We start from the raw sequence: 20525 nt of genomic DNA, 5'->3' as shown, positions 1-20525 counted from the left end.
TTCTGGGCAATCTAATAAAGATAAAGCAAATGAATCCCCTGACTGTCAGGAATATTTATAGTGTTCTGTTTCTCATTCTTCAAAAATCCTCCGGCTCCAGGCCTCCATGGGTCCCTAGGGACTGGCCACATGAAGCTTGTTGGGTTTTAACAACAGGAAACATTTGATTGCAACACAGACCATCAAGTGAAGGATTTGAAGCAATTCGTGTGTTCCAAAAGACAGTACTTAAGGACGGTAGTTACAAGGGTCTTGCAAGGGTCTTGTATCTGAGAAAGTAAGGAAGCAGTTTCTCCACCTCCCAAGATGTGCTGCTTGCAGGACAAGCAAGGAGGCAGAGTGCAGAACCGGCCATGCCTCTGCAGCAACCACACCACCCCTCAAAAGAGCCACTTTGGTCGGCCTGCAGACCCCATCACAGAAGGCAGGAGATGGAAGGAATCTCAGGGCTCATGTAATCCAGTGGTTCTCAAACACAGGTCCTCAGAACCACGGGCAGCATGAGCATCATCTGGGAACTTGTTGAAAATGCAAACTATCTGGCCCCACCTCTGATTTACCAGATAGGAAACTACTGTGGGGCCCAGCAATCTGGGCTTAACAAGCCCTCGAGGAGATTCGGAGACGCTCCAATGGTTCTTGCTCCTGATTCCTTTACAATAGGATCATCTGGGGAGCTTTAAAACAGGAATAGGAAGCAGGACCCTAACCATATGGACTTAATCAGAATTTCTAAGGCAGGGCCCAGGCTTTGCTGTTCAATTCCCCAGCAAATCCTAAAGAGTAGCCAGTTCTAGGACCAGTGATCTAATCCTACCTTCTCTTTACAGATAAAGACTCAAGAGTGGCAGAACTTTCACCAAGATCACCTATGTCCAGCCAGCCGCCAAGCCCAGTCATTTTCCTGCAGTATCGAGTTCTATGAGAGGGATTTTTCCGCGACTGTTTTAGGAGATTTCCTCAATTGGACAGTGCCTTGTTTCAAATGTAACTCAGATAAGGCTGGAACAGTCATCTTCAATTATAACAAAAGAGCAAAAAATTAAAACCTCAGTGATGTAAAGAGTAGAAAGCTTAATGGAATAATGAAAGGTTATTATTATAGGAATGATCAGCAACCATGGTGTATCTCCAAAAAAGAAAAAAATAATTTAGATGAACTGGCATAATTCTCCTGTCCCTACGTGAAATCAGCCCTTCATTTTGATTTTATGGCATTTTCCAATTACATGGATGGAGGACTTGAGCTAAATGTGGGCAGGCCAGGCAAAGGCTCCCTTTGAACCAAGAAAGCACGCTCAACGTTCAGAGGGCATGGGGGGAGGGAGCGAGTAACGCTTGTGCCCCGAAGGTAATGAGAGACAGCTGTGTTAAATCAGACTTGAAGATAATCATGGCTTTGGAAGCAAGAGAAAATGGGACAATATCATGAGTTTTTGGAAAATTACTTTACACTCATATGTATAAAGGAAATAAAAAATAATTCTCCCTCCATCCATATCCTTTTCCACCAGCATATGTGAAAAGTGAACATTTAGATGAGCTCATGTCTAGTCAGAGAGTTTTTCCAAGCATGTAACAAATGTTTATTACTTTAACTAAAACTAGATTCACACATGACTTCATGGTGAAAAAGTGAGAACAAGCTCTCAAGAAACCACTCAAGCTAATCACTAATATTAATATAGCAGAGAGGGACTGTCTGGGAAAGGCACTCGGAAAACACACTGGACAAGGGAGACAGTGTTTATAAAAATAACTCAGAACTCTAACTAAAATTTATGCACATAGGTAGATAACGCACTGAAGAAAGAGAAATTTATGGATAATAAATGTGGAGAATATCTTCCAAATTGGCAAAGTACTAGATTTGGAAAACATATCCTAAAATATACAGGCATTAATAAATGGTTTTTAAAACATTGGTTTCCGACTAGAATTAAATCAAATGTTAACACTAACTGATAAGGGATTATCCCTGCATTTCAGAATTTTCTGTAATAGCTATACTTTAATAATCTGTGATTTTTTGTTGTTGTTGAGGAAGATTGGCCCTGACCTAACATCCATGCCCATCTTCCTCTATTTTGTATGTGGGATGCCGCCAAAGCATGGCTTGATGAGCAGTGCATAGGACCACACTCGGGATCCAAAACTGTGAATCCTGGGCCGCCAAAGCGGAGCGTGTAAACCCAACCACTACGTCACTGGGCAGGCCCCTAATCTGTGATTTTTTTTATGTCTATTAGTCAAGGAATATTCAAATCAATCCAAATGACCAATGTCTCTATTTTTTTTTTTTTTACCCCCTTACAAGTCTAGTTCCCAAAAGAACCTCCACATCTAGAAAACACTAGAGATGATGGAGATGCAGACCTGTGGGTGTGGGAGAAGGTGATCTAAGCCCCAGACAGCTTACAGCCTGTGTAATCCATTCAATATCCAATGCATCCCTGCCCTGTGGCTTAGAGCTGTTTTGTGCACGTGTGTGTGGTCTTCCAAACAGATTATTAACTTCTGGTAGCAAGCACCTTCTTCCTTGCCTACACAATGTCAACAAAGGCTGCTCAAAAATATTTGTTTGATGAATAAATGGTAGAAACAGCATCCCTGAAAATTCAGAGAGCCAATACTACAGAACAAGCTTGGTGAGGGGATGGGCAACAAGATCCTAAACGTGTTTATTTTTAACTTTTTCACTATGGAAAACTTTAAAAATATACAAAAGAAGACAAAATAAGTTAGTGAACCCCAGATGCCAATCAATTCATACCAATCCTGTTTCATCTATCATCCCACCCTGTCTGCTGTCACATTAATTTGAAGCAAATCCCAGACATGACAGCATTTAATCAATAAATATACCAACATGTATCACCAAAATATAGGAACTCTTTTTAAAATTATATATTCATAATAAAAAATACTTTCTTAATATTATCAAATGTCCAGTCAGTGAACAAAATTCCAACTATCTCATAAACTGGTTTTTTTACATTTTGTATTAAGATTCAAATAAGATCCACCCGTGGCAATTAGCTGATATAAATTTTAAATGTCTTTCAATTCATCTCTTTTGTTTTCCTTGAAATGTATGTGTTGAAGAAGCGAAGTCATTTGTCCCATAGAGTAACTTACAGCCTGGATTTTGTTGATTACACCCCTGTGGTGTAGTTTAACATGTGACTCTGTCCTAGCTCATTTAGAAATTGGTTACTACACATAGAGGCATGATCAGGTCCAGGGTTGATTTTACCATATCATCAATGGTAGTGTGTATTTCCATGAGAAAGCACATAACATCTGGTTGTATCTCATTTCCATCATGTCAGCAGGTCTTGATGCTCAGTACTTAGAACCATTAATTCATTGGGGGTTTCAAATTTGTGATATTCTAATTCTATTACCCCTTTCTTACTTATTAGCTAGAATATTTTTATAAGTAAAACTTCCCTTCAACTACTGTTTGATTATCCTAAAGTTCATATAGGAAAAGTTAAGATAAATGTGAGATTCTAAAATTTTACCCATTTTCAAAATAAAGAGCTGGTTCACTAGCATCTCTCAATGGTGACCAAGTCATTGTTATTTTTTTGTATCATTATGAACTCATCAATGCAGCTCACTTGATGAGTTTCAATTCATTGTAATTATCATCCTTATTGATGCTTATATTGCCCCATCTTTAGACAGCCAGTGGGAGATTCTTTAACATGCTCCTGAGTTCTTTTGGCAATAATCCTAGTAGTATTTGACAGGTTCCTTGCCATCTGTATGCTAAGATGTTCCAAATTTATTTTACCCATTTCCAACTCCAGACTTGGAATCAGCTATTTCTCCAAGGAGCTCTGATTCCTTTCAGTATTTTAAGACCACAGTCTCAGTGCTAATGGGTTGATCATTGCTTCTAGTCCTTTTCAATCGACTTAGTGCTACAAATATGCTTATTTGCTTTTTTTTGTTGTTAAGATAATAAACACTATGGGTTCATTCTCATAATTCTAATTAAATTCAGGAATAGAGTTAACTTAATCTCTTCTACCTTTCTATCTTCTCTCTCCCACACACCAAGAATCTTAATCCTTAAGAACTCTAAGAATGACAAAATTAGAATAATACACACACACATCAGTCTCAGAATAGCAACGTCGACACTACCACCAGCAATGTGATTATTGCAAACAGTTGATTTTTTGTGTGTGCAGGGTTCTTTTTGTTCTTAGAGTATATCCTACTCAAGGTGCACAAATTAAAGTGTTTTAAAGTCGCTTGGAATACCTCTTCTCTGTGGTTTTACCACCAACCGGATACTCAATGAGGTAAACATAGATTTTTGAAAGAAGTCAAAGCTGAACAAAGGGAAACAGCAGGTCGACTGAGGGACTAAATGAACTAGGGTGAGGAGTGGCCTGGCGTGGCTCTCTGGGGGCACAAAAAGAGTCCAGCCTGACTGCAGTCGGCGATCTAAGTTTGAGAAGAGGACATAATGGAGGGTGAAGAAGTTTTGTTTCGTTTGACTAAGGAACAGGAAGACACAGATGGATACACGGGAAGTGTAACTTTGGGACAAGTAATTAGTCGGCGAAGCATTTACTAAATTAGAGACAGGGAAGGCTGAAGACAGACATCGGCGAGAAGACTATTGAATTCCCCCAGTCCATTCATCTATTGCGTAAGTGGCACCAGACACTGTGCTAGGCCCCAAAGACCCAGCGATGAAATCCAGGGAGCTCACGGACAGCTAGACTCAGACAAGTGCCCTGTGGTATCTTATGTTCTACACCGGAGGTAAGCACAAGGAACTTGAGAGGTATTTGGAGGGATCATGACTGCAGTGAGGGGTCATTTAGGGAGAGAATCCCCAGCAGGAGGAGATAGCAGGGGGAAACTGAGAGACACAGAAAGTGGATGTGGGGTGGAAATGCTTTCTGGAATAGGAGCAATAGGTCCAGGGGCAAAGGTGCTGAAGAGAAAGGGCATGGCTTACTCCCTGAATGAAATCACGGGTGGAACTTAGGATGCAGCCAAGAACAGAGAGGTGGGCAACAGGCCAGATCCAGAAGGGCCTCAGTGTTATACAAGGAAGTTCAGATGTAACCCAGAAGGCTACATGGAACCACCAAGAGAATGACTGCCTCAAACCCCTCTGGTGAGAAGCTAAAGAATGGATTGAGTTGGGAAGGACCAAAAGCAGGCAGTGCCTATGGACAATTGTTGCAGTTTTTCCAGAAGACATGGCCTGACCAAGGCAGACTCCAAATCCCAAGGCATTTCTGAGATGGGCAACATGAGGGGGCAATGATGAGACAGGTTTACACCTGTAGCTGTCGGAAGAGAAACGAGGGCTTGTTTCCAGAAATGTTGACACTGAGAAGCGGCTCTACTCCGGAAAAAAAGATGAGGGCATGTTGAAGAAGTTTAAGGAAGAATGGGAGGAGGACAGGCAGACAGGATGGATTGTTGGCCTGCCCTATTGCCTGTTCCCTCTCAGATAGGAAGACACCCACTCTAGCTAGGAACTATCACTGATAAAGAAAATCCTTTAAGGATGTGGATAAGACAGGAACTGAAGAGAAGTGGAATATTCTCTAGAGTTCAAAATCATAACAGAAAGAATGATGAACTCACACAGACATAAGCTCAGTGCAAATGCCTCTTCTCCACGAAGCCATCTCCTGATCCTGCCCAGGCACAGCGGCCTTGTCCTCCTCTCCTGGCTCTTGGTCTCTCTCCTCTGCAGTCTTACATAGGGTCCTAGTCTCAGGCTTGTCTGCATACCTGTCCTAGACTGCTTCACTAAGCTTGTGACTTCCTCAGGGCAGGGACAGAGGGAAGGCTTAGGATAGAAGGATAAGATGGAACCGGAAAGAATCACTTGCACATGTGCACAAGGGGGCATGTCCCTAGCAGCATGGTTTATAACAGCAAAACATTGGAAATACACCAAACTGTCTGCCAACAGAAGAATGAACAAAGCAACATGTGTTTTACTCATATAATGGAATATTCACTCAGAGCTACATCAGTCATGCCTACATCTACCCCCCTCTCAAGAAGTAAGCTGAAGTATAGATACATGCAACATGATAACATATACATAAAGTTAATACAAAAGGATATCACATATTACTGGTGAATATTCACCATTAGTACGGAAACATGCATGAGCATGATCAACACCAAATTAGACAATCAGTAAAGAGGGGACCTGGGCATGGGGTAAGAAGAGGATGGTTGATGTTGGGGAGCAGAACACAAGACTCCAATTATACCTGTCGCAGGTTTTTTTTTTTTTTTTTAAATCTGAAGTAAATATGGAAAAATTCTGATTTGATAAAGTTGTCTTCTTATTATGTTTGAAATATTTGATATGGTGAAAATATTCTGAACTGATAATTCAACCTAATTTCAATTTTAATCTAAGGAGACTTTTCTTTCTGTGATTGGGAAAAGGTATAAACTTGTCTGTATCTAATTCCCCAGGCAATGCAAAAAACAGGACCTAAGAGCACTTTTTCCTTTTTTTACCTGAAATATCTGCTTCAGGGAGAAAAGGGCCCTTCTTAAATCTCGTCCAGTGGAGTTGTACAGTTTTTCTGAAATAAAGAAACAACATACAAAATTAATTAAACTGACTCAACAGATGGTAAAAACACAGAGAGGATATAAACAATTACAGAATTTCCACTGGAAAGGTGAATAAACTGAATCCATTGCATTTCGGATACAGATTTCACCTCCAATAATGCAAAGAACACTCTGGACTGTTAGAGGTGGAAGAAGAGGGGTGTGAGTTGTGGAGAATGATACCCAGCCCCCTCCCTATCTCCCTCCAGATCTCTATTTCCAGCTGTTTATAGACTATTACACTTGATGGCCAACTATATCCAGAAATTTAACACAGCCAGAACAGAATTCATCATTCCACCTCCCTCCTTCCTTGCCTCACTTCCCCTGCAGCACCATGCTTTCTGCAGCTGGGCTCAGAAAGCTTTGCAGCGCCTCCTTTTCCCTGGGGTAGGATGGTTGCCTCAAGAGATCCAAGGGCAGCACAGTGGCTCTAAAGACTGACTGGCTCCCTTAGGGACAGCCCTCTAGGCAGGAACCCAGCCTTAGTTCTGCCTGTACCCGGGCTCTCACTCATGTTCAAGGATGAGTCCTGGCTCCAAGCAAGGCCGATGGAGGAGCCCTGCCTCCGTACTCTCTGGCTCAAGACTCCTGACGACTTCTACAGCCCACTGTTCAATCAGTCACATTTAACATGTACGACTTAGGCCAGGCCTTGTGAATATGAAGATGAACTTGACCCACGACCCATCCTCCAGAGGTCACAATGCAGCTGGACATACAGATGAGTATGCCACCAATTACTATCTGGCCAGAGGGGTAGCACTACAAAGTGCTGAAGGCACACAGAAGGAAAGGAGAATCTAGTTCTCCTGGTGTACGCAGGAGGCCCAGGAACGTGGATCTGCTCAGCTTTCCAGAACCCAAGCTTGACCCTGACCCAGGTGGCTCATGTGCCTACGGTTGGGTTCTTAACACAGGATGCCAGACCACCCCAATATACATCATCCAACACATATTTACTGAGTACCTGCCGGGCACTGTTCAAGCACTGCGGGGTTCAGTACTGAAGAGTGGAGCCACGAAGAGCAGAGATTAAGCAATCAGATGGCCTGCATTTCAAACCCAGTGTCACCACTTAGTAGCTATGTGACCTTGGGCAAAGTACTTTACCTCTACAAGCCTTGGATTCCCCATGTATAAAACAGGAACAGATAATAATAGACTTAGAGGAAAGTGATTTTTGTACTAAATCAAACATGATATATGCTGAATGTAAAATTATTTAAAATATTTAGATAGAATAAAAGAGTTCAAAGCAATGTCATGCTGGTGGCTGGCCACCCTGGGCTTCAATTCCAGCCTTTGCGGGGTAATGGGCAGAGCCACATTCTCCTCTTGTGTGAGGGACATGGACTTGAGCAGGAAGCCACAGAACATACAGATCTGAAGGAGTTGGCAAAACTCTGGTATAAGCAGGATATGTCTGCATGCCCCCCAAATACGTGAGTATGTATTGGAGTGAACCGCATTACCCCGTAGTAGAACCCAGGTCCCTGGGGTGATCACTTCTTCAGTTTCTACAGTTAACACCTTGGGATTCTCAAATCCCAGAGACACAGACTTTGTTTTTCACCAGTACCACTTCTAATAAATAGGAATAAAGCTATCAGGTACAAGCATGAGGATATGTACACCCTGAAGAAGAGGGGAAGATTTATCCTATCCTGGAAGATCATCAGTAGATAAGTCAATTCCAGGTATCTCTTTATAAGGTAATAAGGTTTGCAGTAGACTTTCTTGCTTATCAACCACCAGATGACAAGAAGAAATATGTCTTAAGTAGATTCACAATATCACAGTCAGAGTCTCCTTAGTTACCAGTGATCTGTCATGACTTCTGATTCATATGAATGAAGATTATAGTTAGTTGTGCTTCATTGGTTAAGGTTTTAGTACTTGGTGCTATAGTCAAAATAATCAGTTTTTAAAATAGAAAAAATTTATCTGAGAAAGACTTAGTATTTTGTTGAGGATTTTTGCATCTATATTCATGAGAACTACTGATCTGTAGTTTTGTTTCCTTGTAATGGGGTTGATGTTGAGGCCATGCTGACCTCATGAGTTGGGAGCATTCTCTCCTCTTCCACTTTCAGAACAAGTTTGCGTAGACTGGGTAATATTTATTCCTTAAGTGTTTGGCAGAATTCTCCAGTGAAGCCACCTGGGCCTGGAATTTTCTTTAGTGGAAGGTTTTCAAGTATGAATTCAATTTCTTCAGTTATTCTAGGGCTATTCTGATTATCTAGTTCTTCTTGAATGAGCTTTGGTAACTTGTGTCTTTCAAGGAATTTCTCTATTTCATCTAAGTTGTTAAATGTATGAGCATAAAGTTGTTCATAATATTCCCTATCATCCTTTTATTGACTATAGCAATCTCCTCTCTTTTATCCCTGATATTGGTAATCTGTGTCTTCTCTCCTTTTAGCTTGGTCAGTGTGGCTAGAGATGTATCAACTTTATTGATCTTTTCAAAGAATCAGCTTTTTATTTCATTGTTTTTTCCATTTCTTTTCTAATTTCTATTTCATTGATTTCCTTCCTTCTGCTTGCTTTTGGTTTAATTTGCTCTTTTTTTTCTAGTTTCTTAAGGTGGAAACAAATAACTGACTTGAAACTTTTCTTCTTTTTTAATATAAGTATTCAATGCTATAAATATCTCTCTGAGCACTACTTTAGCTGCATTCTGCAAATTTTGATGTATTGTGTTTTCATTTTCATTCAATTCAAAATTGAATAAATGTTGAATATTTCATTCAATTCAAAAAGAAATAACTTAATCTGGTGATTTTTGACCTATGGTTTATTTAGAAGCATATTGTTTAACTTCCAAATATATGGGGATTTTCCAGATATCCTTCTGCTACTGGTATCTAGCTTAAATTTTGTTTTTTTTAGTGAGGAAGGCCAGCCCTGAGCTAACATCCTATGCCAATCCTCCTCTTTTTTTGCTAAGGAAGATTGGCTCTGGGCTAACATCCGTGCCCATCTTCCTCTACTTTATATGGGACACTGCCACAGCATGGCTTAACAAGTGGTGCATTGGTGCGCACCCGGGATCGAACCGGCGAACCCCCGGCCACAGCAGCAGCGCGCGTGCACTTAACCGCTTGCACCACTGGGCCGGCCCCTATGGTAAAAACATACACTTTGTATGGTATCAATTATTTTAAACTTATTAAGGTTTATTTCATGGCCTAGAATATGGTTTATCATGGTGAATGTCTCATGTACACTTGAAAAGAATGTGTATTCTCCTGTTATCAGGTGGACTGTACTATACATATCCACTAGGTCAAGCTGAGTGATGATCTGATAAAAACCAGCCATGAAAACCCTATGAATGTCAGCAAACTATTACCTGATATTGCACCAGGATATGAGAGGATGGTACAAAAAGACCAGGCAGGGTTCCACTCTGCTGTACACAAGGTCACTAGGAGTCAGAACAGATTTCACAACACTAACAAGAACAAAAGTTGAATGATAGTGTTGTTCAGGTCTTCTATATTCTTACTGAGTTTGTGTAGATTACTGTGAGAGGAGAGTTGAAATTTCCAACCATTATAGTGGATTTGTCTATTTCTGCTTTCAGCTTTATGAGTTTTTGCTTTATGTGCTTTGAAGTTCTGTTGTTACGTGCACTTGCATTTAGGATTGCTATGTCTTCTAGGTGAACTGACCTTTTATCATTATGTAATGTCTCTCTTCATCCCTAGCAATATCCCTTGTTTTAAAGTCTACATTTCTAATATTAATATGGATTAGAATTTGCATGGTGTATCTTTTTTCATCCTTTTATTTTTAACCTATCTACGTAGAGTTTCTTGTAAATATAGTTGTACCTTGTTTTTATCCAATCTGACAATTTCTATCTTTTAACTGATATGCATTCACTGTATTTTTAACCTCTAGGACATCACAAATGACTCTTCAGTGGCACTAGAACAGAAGACCTCAGGGAGGCCCGACAGTGCCTCTTACCCTTTGATGAGAAACATCCTTGTGCAAATGCCAAAGATATCTTTAAGTAGTGCCAAAAAACTCTCCCCCCTACTTTTTTTGGCAAGTCTCTTTTAATTAAAACAAACTACAATTTCTATTTGAAGAGTAAGTACTTCCCATTCCAATTGTCTTTAATTTTTTTAAAAAAATGATATATTCATTTTGTTAGTTTAAATAATTATCTATTCCAAACAAAGCTGAATAATAAAATAACAAAGTTCCCAAATCTTTATTTTATGCAAGAGAATTATCACTACAAACTTCAGAGAGAGATTCACAAATTTTAAAGTAGTTTTGTTTTTTAATATCAAAGCTCAAAAGATCAGCTAACCTTTAAGAATATTACATATTTTGGCTGAAATGTCCTTTGAAATACTTGGCTTTTTAATTCCATATGCTATAAAGCACTTGGTGAGGTGAGGTCTACATCAGAAATACTTCCACCCGGTATCTGTTAAGTTGTAGGTTTTCTACCCTTCATAAAAGTGACTGGCAGTCAAGTTTCTTTTTTACAAACAAAGATACCCTCTCTCAAAGTACTGCAAACCTTTCCTTTCTCTCTGCAATCACTATTTTAACAAATGTCATGCATTTGGTCCCTATATCATATGAAAACAATACTGCAATCATCACCATTGTGGTTAAAATTAAAATAAGCAAGTATTCATTCAAAGAGGTATTACTTTAGAGTACTGATTTGGGGATAAGACAGTTGATATTCTCTCTCTACAAAGAACCAATATCATGGTATAAGATGAAATCACAGTGCTTAATTAAAACTCAAAATTGCCATCTATTTTTAAAACATAGTGGTACCAAAAAGCCTCTATGTCCAGTCTGCCCTGATCTGTTGATTCTTAACATATATTTTAGGAGACATCACTGTTTACCTAGAGGTTAGGAAGGATTAGGGACCAAGGATGTTTGTAAATGACATGTAATTTGTCATTTTACAAGAGGCACAAGTCCTACTGGTAGAAGAGGAGCCAGCAGACACTTCACCACGTCAGACACCACACCCAAACCAATGACTACTGAGAGCCTTCTGATGCACTCAAGAGCAGCCTACACAAGCCAACGGAGCAGAGCTCTTTCCCACAGCCCAGGTCCTGTCTTCCTTGCTGCAAGGCTAGATGCGCCATGGGAGATGTGGTCTGGAGCTTTAACTGCTGGGGCACACTCTTGAATTCAAGAAACTGGATGTTCCATTTGTGTCACATTCAGGTCTCACCATGGCTGTGCAGACCCATTAGACTCGAGTATGAAGGGCTCAGCTAGGAACAGGGCCTGGCCTGCCAGCTTCCCAAGGGTATGCCTGACATGGCTCTTGAATGCATTTCCTATTGTACATCAATCACTCCTTCTTTAGAAGCAACCTGTCTATGCAGAATTCAGGTGTGATTCCCAGTCCTGGGTTACATGACGCAGGCAAGGCTTCCTCGGTAAAGGATGACTGATAATCGTGAGGCTCCCTTGTTCTGCCATCGGTGCCTATAGCCTCTGCTCTGTGTGTGTGGGTCTTGCACACGTCTGTAGGTCTGTGTGCACACGTCTGTGCAGATGTGGGTGCCCATTTGGCTTCAGCCTGTGGATGGTGGAGCAGAGCTCGGAGGTCCTCTGCCTCTTCAACTATACCTGATACACTGTGTAGACTGTCCTAATGGGTCCTGGGTCCCAAGAGAGGGAATTCCACATGTGCCCATTGCCTGAAAGTCAGGCAATGCAAAAGGAAGAAGATCCCAAATGCAGAGCAGGAGGAAGAGCCCGGAGCCCACTCGAAGCCAGCAAGAGGGCAGCTCCAGAGGCTTCACCTGTATGCGAACCTCACACCTCTCCCAGGAGCTCAGAGGTTCCCCTTTCTCCTCTTCATCCACCTCAGTTATGAACACATGCCGAGAGGGTGGTGCAGCTCCTATCAGGGGAGAGTACAGGGGAGAAGACGGTTCCTGCCACCCCTCAACTTGAGAACACTAAGTCAGAGCATCAGGGGATAAGGTGCCTGAGCGACTAAGAAGTGACAAGTGGGTCCCCTCAGGGTGAATATCAAAAAAGCACAATAGTAAACCTCAAAGCAGAATCCTCACATGTAAAACATAGGGCTGGGATCAGGTTGGAAGAGCAAAGGTTTGCCATTCTCCTGAAGCTTTGAGACTGCCAGGTGGGAGGCGTTCAAAGTGGGCCGCCCACCCCACCAGCACAGCCCCAAGGGATGGCTAGTAGCTCCTGAGAACTCAGGCTGCAGAAGATCCCATGGAAGAGGCAGTGCCAGTTGCAGCAGCTGGGGAGAGGCTGTGGGGGGCCGATTATACACCCATTATTTTTAGGTCAAGCACAGCCGTTGCTTAGCCAATAAATGTGTGCATTTATTCTCCCATCCCTTTCCAAGCTGAATCAGCCCAGGGCGCAGTCATTTGTGTATCATTAGCCTGTGAATAAAGGGCAATTAGGAGCCTACATCTGGTGGGGAAAGGAGGTATAATCAGAACATCATTTGTTAAAGTCTTTATAACTTCCCCCATCTTTTCTCTCCATGGTTCTTGCCTTTTAAAATGAAATATGTTCCTTTAAGAGATGCAATTAACGTATTACACTCTAAACTAGCTTATAATAACAAGGAGTAGAGGGCAAATTAGTTAAAGGCCTTCGGGGACCATTCCTGCTTTGTCCTTGGGAAGGAAGCCTCCTGCGTGGCCTGTAAATATCAGCACTGAAAAGCGCAGCTCAAGAGGTCCTGTGTGTCCTGCTCAGCCAAAAGTGCAACGAAGAAAACCTCAGCATGTGGGGAAAGAAAGACCAGAATATTAGAAGGAACCAGTGAAGAAATCAGAACCCACTTATATCAGTGAAAGAATGCGGAGGAGAGGAACCAAAGGCATCAGTGAGTGTGTCAAGGGAAGTGGGGGAGTGAAAGATGCATCATGCTTTCGGGACCATAAAAATCACTGACTTTAAGACTAATAATTACAGCACACTCTTCCCTCACCAAGAGTCAAACATATTCACCAGGCGCTCCATGGAAAGCTTGGACCAAGAACAAGAAGTCCCTCCTCTGCACGGGGGAAACGATAACTTTCTTTTTTTTTTCTTTTTTTGTGAGGAAGATCAGCCCTGAGCTAACATCCATGCTAATCCTCCTCTTTTTGCTGAGGAAGACCAGCTCTGAGCTAACATCTATTGCCAATCCTCCTACTTTTTTTCCCCCAAAGCCCCAGTAGATAGTTGTATGTCATAGTTGCACATCCTTCTAGTTGCTGTATGCGGGACGCGGCCTCAGCATGGCCGGAGAAGCGGTGCGTCGGTGTGCGCCCGGGATCCGAACCTGGGCCGCCAGTATCGGAGTGCATGCACTTAACTGCTAAGCCACGGGGCCGGCCCGATAACTTTCCTTTTACCCTTGGGCTGCTACTGAAGACATCACATTGAGAGAGGAAATCAATTCAGAGGCAAAACGTCCAAATGTCCATGCCTACATTTAAAAATCTGTTTGCACCAGCTACAGAGAATACAGCCATCATGATCTTTCAGGTGCAGCCATGAGAAATAAGCCCCTCATTTGCCAGGATTTAGCTCTGTGACATTTGCTCTTCAGACTCACCAGTTAGAGAGATCCAACGAAGAACGACTCGGAAATGTGACAATAGACAGCCTGCAGAAAATCAGGGGCCAGGCTTGGGTTATGCTCCTTTCCCCAGCCGGAAGCCCACAGCCCAAGTTACTGTGAGCACTGAGTGAGGCAAAAGAATTCCACTCTAGAAATTCTCCCCATGAATTCAAATGTGCCACATGATACACTGGAAGTACAACCCATTTCAACCTGAAACCACTGCTTCATTATTACATGTTGATCTTTTAAAGAAAAAAAAAAATGACAAAGTAGAAACTATTTTTTCAGTGAAAAAACTGCTTGGCCAGATTTTGGAAATCATTTTTCTCCCGCGACTTTTAAGCTTTTTGGAGTCACAGATTCATTTGAAAGTCATATACGAGTCATAAATAGAGGTTCAGACACACAAAATGTTAACACAATTTCAGAGGATATGGGTACCCAGAAACTTCGGTGGGTCTTCAGGTGATTCTGTGGACCACAAGGTAAGAATCCTTGATGGAATCCAACATTTTCATTTTACAGATGAAGAAACTAAGGCCAGCGAGGGGACATAGCTGCTGGCCCCAAGGCTGGGATTAGAGGCTCTCAGAAGTGGAGGAGAGCAATGGTTAGTAGAAATGGAATTAGCCATATGTTCTGTTTGTACAGTAAAAATAAACAACTGGGCTATTGAAACTCACTCACATCCTAACCATGACACTCATGTCACCATGTAAATTCAGAGAGAAACACAACATACAAAAGCAAGGGCTTTTGTTCTAGGAGGCCAGGTGTGAGAAGAGCCTGTGGTGATGAGGTGAGTAGGGATGCATGAGGGTACCCCCCACCCCCAATTAGCCAGAAGGCAGCCCATTCAGCCTGACGGTGAAGAGGCTAAATGTAAATGATGACAAGGTCATGATATCTGATGAGACAAGACTGCTTGGGTTTGAATTTAAATCCAAATTCCTTTGGGGTGCAATCACACTTTAAACATTTGTTTGTAACACAATCCTTATAATAATCCTTCATTTATTATCTACTAAGCAGGTATTATGCTGAGCGCTAGGGTTACAAAGGAAAGGAAGACAACTCAGCCATCAAAAGATTTGACGGCCTAGTCGGGGACAGAGATATGTTCCCAAATAATGCCAATGTCATATGAGAAGGTAATGGCAACACGAAGGGGCCACAGAGGAAGGAGTGGAAAAACCTGTGAACCTGGAGCCTGAGAGCGGACATTCAGACAACGTGACATTGAACAGACTTTGAAGGCTAAGTAAAAATTAACCACGGTGAGAAGTGCTGTGCAGAATGGGACGCTGAGGAAGAGAAGAGGTCAGGAATACAGCCTGGACGGCTGCAAGGGAAGCAGTGTATTCAAAGAGGACAACCACTTCAGTGTGGCAGTGAGAGCATCAGGCTGGAGACATCTAAAGAGCCCGCACGGGGACGGGTCTCGTGGTGCCATGCTGTCATGTTCAACTTTCTGTTTCTCAGGCAGGGATAGAGGGCTCTGGAGGGATTTTAAGCAGGGCAGGAATTTAATGAGACAGGGTTTCATCAAGTTCATTGTCAGCATGGCCAGCCAGGGTGGGTGAATTGGAGGAGTAGGTAGGAGCAGGAAACCAGTTAAGAAGCTCTGGCATCATCTGAGCAAGTCTGTGTAAAGCTGGGACAAGAACGGTAGAGATGACGAGGGGTTGATTTGAGAGAGATTGAGAGAGAGAGCTGAATGTGGGATATGGGGAGTAAAGGACTCCTAGATTTCCAGCTTGGCCAACTGGGTTTGTGGGGAGGCCACTCAATGAGAGATGGGACACTGGAGAACGTGGGCAATTGTTGTCAGAAACCCTGCCCTGAAATGGAGCCCCTAAGACAGCTGAATGCCATCCTTGAGCATCTGGGTTCAGAAGAAGCCTCACGCTCCAACCTGGAACAGGATTTCCCCGCTTCCTCCACCTTACTGCTCCCTGTGTGCCAGGTCAAATCCTCCTGGATACTCCCTCCTTAGCCTCTCAGATCCCTCTCTGGGAAGTCCTAGTATTCACCTGTATCGTAACACTTGTCATGTGGGGCTGGAATGAGTTCTGATGATGGTGCTGTCTGGTGTTTTTAGGTGTCTATTTTTTCACCCTGTAAATTAGCCATTGTCATTAATTCTTCACACAGTGTTTAAATATTCCCAACATATAATGATTCTTTTGCAATTCTACCTCCTCACTAAACTGTGAGCTCCTTGATGTCAGGGCCCATGAATAACTTAGTTCTATATCTCCAGTACCTAATTCCTCAATAAATGATTGATTACCTAATCGACCAAGTTGACTATGAAGTCTTGAAAAAGAACCTAGGAGGATCATATATTACCCAGATTCCTAACGCCCCCAACATCCACCTTGGTCACAGCTTTACAGGTTAGCCAAACGTAAGAACATCCTAGAGTCTTCCCTTCTGTAAATGGGCCCAGCCCTCAAAGACACAGCCCCACATTGCCATGTTGTTTTGGCCACACTGCAAAAGGAGACATGAAAATCATACCCATGCTCATAATTACCAACACTTAGAAACAATCAAGATGTCCTTAATTGGTGAATGGATAAACAAAATATGGCACATAGACAAGGTAATATTTTTCAGCAATAAAAAGAGATGAGCTCTCAAAAGACAAAAAAAACATGGCAGAACCTTAAATGCATATTACTAAGTGAAAGAAGCCAAACTGAAAAGGCTACACACTGGATGATTCCAACTATACGACATTCTGGAAAAGACAAAACCATGGAGACAGTAAAAAGATCAGTGGTTGCCAGGGGCTCAGAGGGAGAGAGAGAGAAAGATGAATAGGTGGAGCATGGGGGATTTTTAGAGCAGTGAAATTATTCTATATGATACTACAACGGTGGATACATGTTATGATATATTTGTCCAAACCTGTAGAATGTATAACACCATGAATGAATCCTAATGTAAAATATGGACTTTAGTTAATAATAATGTATCAATATTGGCTCACTGACTGTAACAATGTACCACACTCATGCAAGATATTAATAATGGGAAACTGGGGGATGTTGAAGGGGTATATGGGAACTCTCTGTACTTTTTGCTCAATCTTTTCTATAAACTTAAAACTGCTCCCCCCAAAAATAAAGTCTATTTTAAAAACTCATATCCAAAAGTGAGGCCACAGGGAGTGAGAGGCCATAAGCCTGGAGATTATGAAGGGCATTGCTCTCTTTACAACCCCTCTGCACACATGCAACCTCAGTCCTGAGACTCGGCATATTCTCCATGAAGCATCACTCTTCTTTCCACGTGCACTTCTGTGATCTCCCACACCAGAGCCAATTCTCATCCAGGCTAGTTTCCCTCTAGTCTTTGGCAGCATCTGGCCTGGGGTCGGTGCTCCATATTCATGACTGATGGACACATGTATGTGTTCTACCACTTAAGGCCAGGGATCTGTTGACCCGGGATCCTTAAAAGAGGGTCCACGGGTGAGTTTCGGGTATGTCTGTGCATATGGTAATAGCACATGCTCATAGCCTTCTCTGGGTTCCAAAGGGGAAAGAAATTTTAAGACCCTGGACATTCCAGGATGCTTCTTTGTAGCCCTCAGCAGGCAATTCTGGCTCCTCCCTTCTTTCCTTCCTTCATACAATCACTGCCACTTATTGTGTTCCAGGGGCCATGCCAGGCAGGGGAGTAAAAAAGATGCATGAACAAAGATGCCTGGTTTCATGAAGCTCACAGTCAGGGGAGAAGATCACTTGTCAACAGAGGACAACTGGGCACCGCAGGCGTTGTGCTCGAGAGGCACACACAAGGTGCCAGATGTAGGAGGGCCCCCCTAAAGTGGCAAACAGCCTCCAAGAGGCTGCACCAGACATCCAATTATATGATTATGTGCATGGTTGCTTGTCTGTCATCACCACCCTGCTGAGCCCCACCCAGCTCCACAGGCTTTCCAGCTTGTTACCTTGGAAACCAGTGCCCCCACCCTCCTCATCTTCACTGAGGAAGGCAGCTCAGGCAGAGCCATGTACCTCTGGTTCTAAATTCATTCGTAGGAAACTATTTCTCCCCCTGAATTTGAGGGAGCTGGTTAGCTTAGGGGCCCAGCAAAGTGCACTTCCATCTGCTCCCATCTTTGCTTTAACAAAGGTGTCCCTTCTCAAAGGCAAAAAGGCCGAGGTCAGCTAGTGCAGGCCACTTAATGAATTGGAATTCTGTTTAAAACACGCCTTTTTCCCCCCAGGATCAAAGAATGGTGGAGAGAGAAGGGTCCTCCGAGACCATCCAGTCCTACCGCCTCCCTCTGCAGAGAAGCTGAACCGATTGCCCAACCCACAGAACCCTGCACATGTGCCAAGAAGGTCAGCACTGTGATACTGCCCCTCTAAGGAGGCGGCTGACCCGGGTAATCCGATCATTAGCATCTGAAAAGGAGCAAACACACCCTGAGGCAATCAGTGGGTTGAAAAACAGGTGATGGGGACCCTCTACTTCAGGCGTTTTCACTTCAGAACTAGTCTCGTTTGACGTCTCTCTCTCCCCCCCCCCCCTACTGTAAATGGCTTGGCCGCCTGCCCTCCTGCCTTCTTCCTTTCTACATTGTTTTCTTCCCTTGTTCTCTTCTCCCCTGATTAGGCATCCGGAGAACCTTAAAATATTTACTTTATTTATGGGCTTTTATCACTTCCGTTTAGAATTCAGTTGAAATGTTTACATGTATGTTCTTTCAAAATTACACATATTTCTCTCTCTAGTTTTCTTTTAACAACAACAAAGAAACCGCACTGCTGAGTCTCTTTTGCTGGACTGTGGGGGGGTTTTCCCCTGAGGTGACCACAGCACAACGGCAGTCACTGCCGGCAGCTTGGCCCTTCTCACCCCCTGCTGACAGGGCACAAGGGAAGAGAGGTTTCCTGAACAGATGAGGGCATTCTCTCTCTGCTCTTCTGGAAGCATCCAGAGTCCCTGGTGGTGTCCATAGGAGACCATCCCTCTCAATGGGGTGTGAGGCCTAACTCTATTTTATTCTCTGGGGAGAAAATTTAGAAGACAGACATCTAAAAAATCACATACCCACCCCACTAGCCCCTGAGGACACACGTCAGAACTACTTAACCCTCTTACCTAGGCACCGTTTATGGCCAGCACTGTCCTAGTCTCGGCCTCTGCAAAGCACCCCATTCACCTCAGCCTCACTCACAGAGCCTGCCACCTTCAGCCCCCGACCTCCTCTCCTGCCCAAGGTTGGGGGCATTGTGTCCACTTCACTTGCCCTCTCTCGCACTCCCAGCTGGCAAGGTCCTTGCCCTGTACCATCCACTGCCCTGGTTTGCCCTTGGCCTTCTGCACTACTCCACTACAGCCTTGGACAATACCACCACCCAAACTCCTAAATCGATGTTGGCATTTCAGAAGAGATTCCTCTCTGTGCCTTGGTTTTTTTATCGGTAAAAAAAGGATTAAAAATACACATTCCAGGGGCCGGCCTGGTGGTGTAGCGGTTAAGTTCACACGTTCTACTCCAGTGGCCCAGGGTTCACCAGTTCAGGATCCTGGGTGTGGACCTACTCACTGCTCATCAAGCCATGCTGAGGCGGCATCCCACAAAGAAGAGCTACAACTCTACAACTATGACATACAACTATGTACTGGGGCTTTAGGGCCCCTCCCCCTTTTTAGGGAGGAAAAAAAAAGAAAAAGAGGAAGACTGGCAATAGATGTTAGTACAAGGCGAATCTTTCTCAAAAAAAAAAAAATACACATTCCAACATTCTGAAGCAATGCAATGATGAATACAGTAACGTTGGTAAAGCATGTGGCACATTTTAGTCTCAGTAAAGACCACTTTTCTTTCTCTCTCCAATCCCAAAGGCATCAATGACATTCCTAAAAAATACCCAAGACTCTCCATACAGTGAATAGTCTGGCCTTTCAGGGGCACTGCACTCGGGGCTGGCGAGGCACCTCCTGTCATCTGTCAGGTCCTTCTAAGTGTGGAGAAGGTCGCCTGAGCTCAGACAGCCCAGCTGGGCCCCAGGGGCTGCCTCTCCACGGCACGATCACCCCCTCAAAGAAACGGCCTCTTCCTTCCTGGGGTCAATGGCTCTTGACAGGGAAAATGTTCACCATCCCTGCCCTAAACACTTTGAGAAAAAGAAGCCAATGTCTAATCCCTGGAGAGAAGATAAGGATCATTAACTGGGGTCAAAAGGGAACAATCTGGCATCAATCACGTCACCGAGCAGAGATGGCAAAACTCAGTAGTCCACCTGACCCACCCCGTGGGGCC

The 20525-nt window shown here is 43.2% G+C and overlaps 1 protein-coding gene across 4 annotated transcripts in view; it reads right to left on the bottom strand.

The window, feature by feature from the left end:
* The window catches only part of FHOD3 (formin homology 2 domain containing 3), a 466256-nt gene that overhangs the window by 253216 nt on the left and 192515 nt on the right, over positions 1 to 20525 (bottom strand). For all 4 annotated transcript variants that reach the window (XM_014781352.2, XM_087439151.1, XM_087439152.1 and 1 more), the window contains exon 4: positions 6529 to 6596. In XM_014781352.2, coding sequence (XP_014636838.1) covers positions 6529 to 6596 — 68 coding nt within the window. The remainder of the gene's footprint in view (positions 1 to 6528; positions 6597 to 20525) is intronic.

This window comes from Ceratotherium simum, chromosome 14 (genome assembly GCF_057802395.1).
Source record: "Ceratotherium simum simum isolate JZ-2026a chromosome 14, ASM5780239v1, whole genome shotgun sequence".
Lineage (NCBI taxonomy): Eukaryota > Metazoa > Chordata > Mammalia > Perissodactyla > Rhinocerotidae > Ceratotherium > Ceratotherium simum.
Note: the sequence above shows the minus strand (reverse complement) of the source record. Positions and strands in the feature narration are given on the sequence as shown.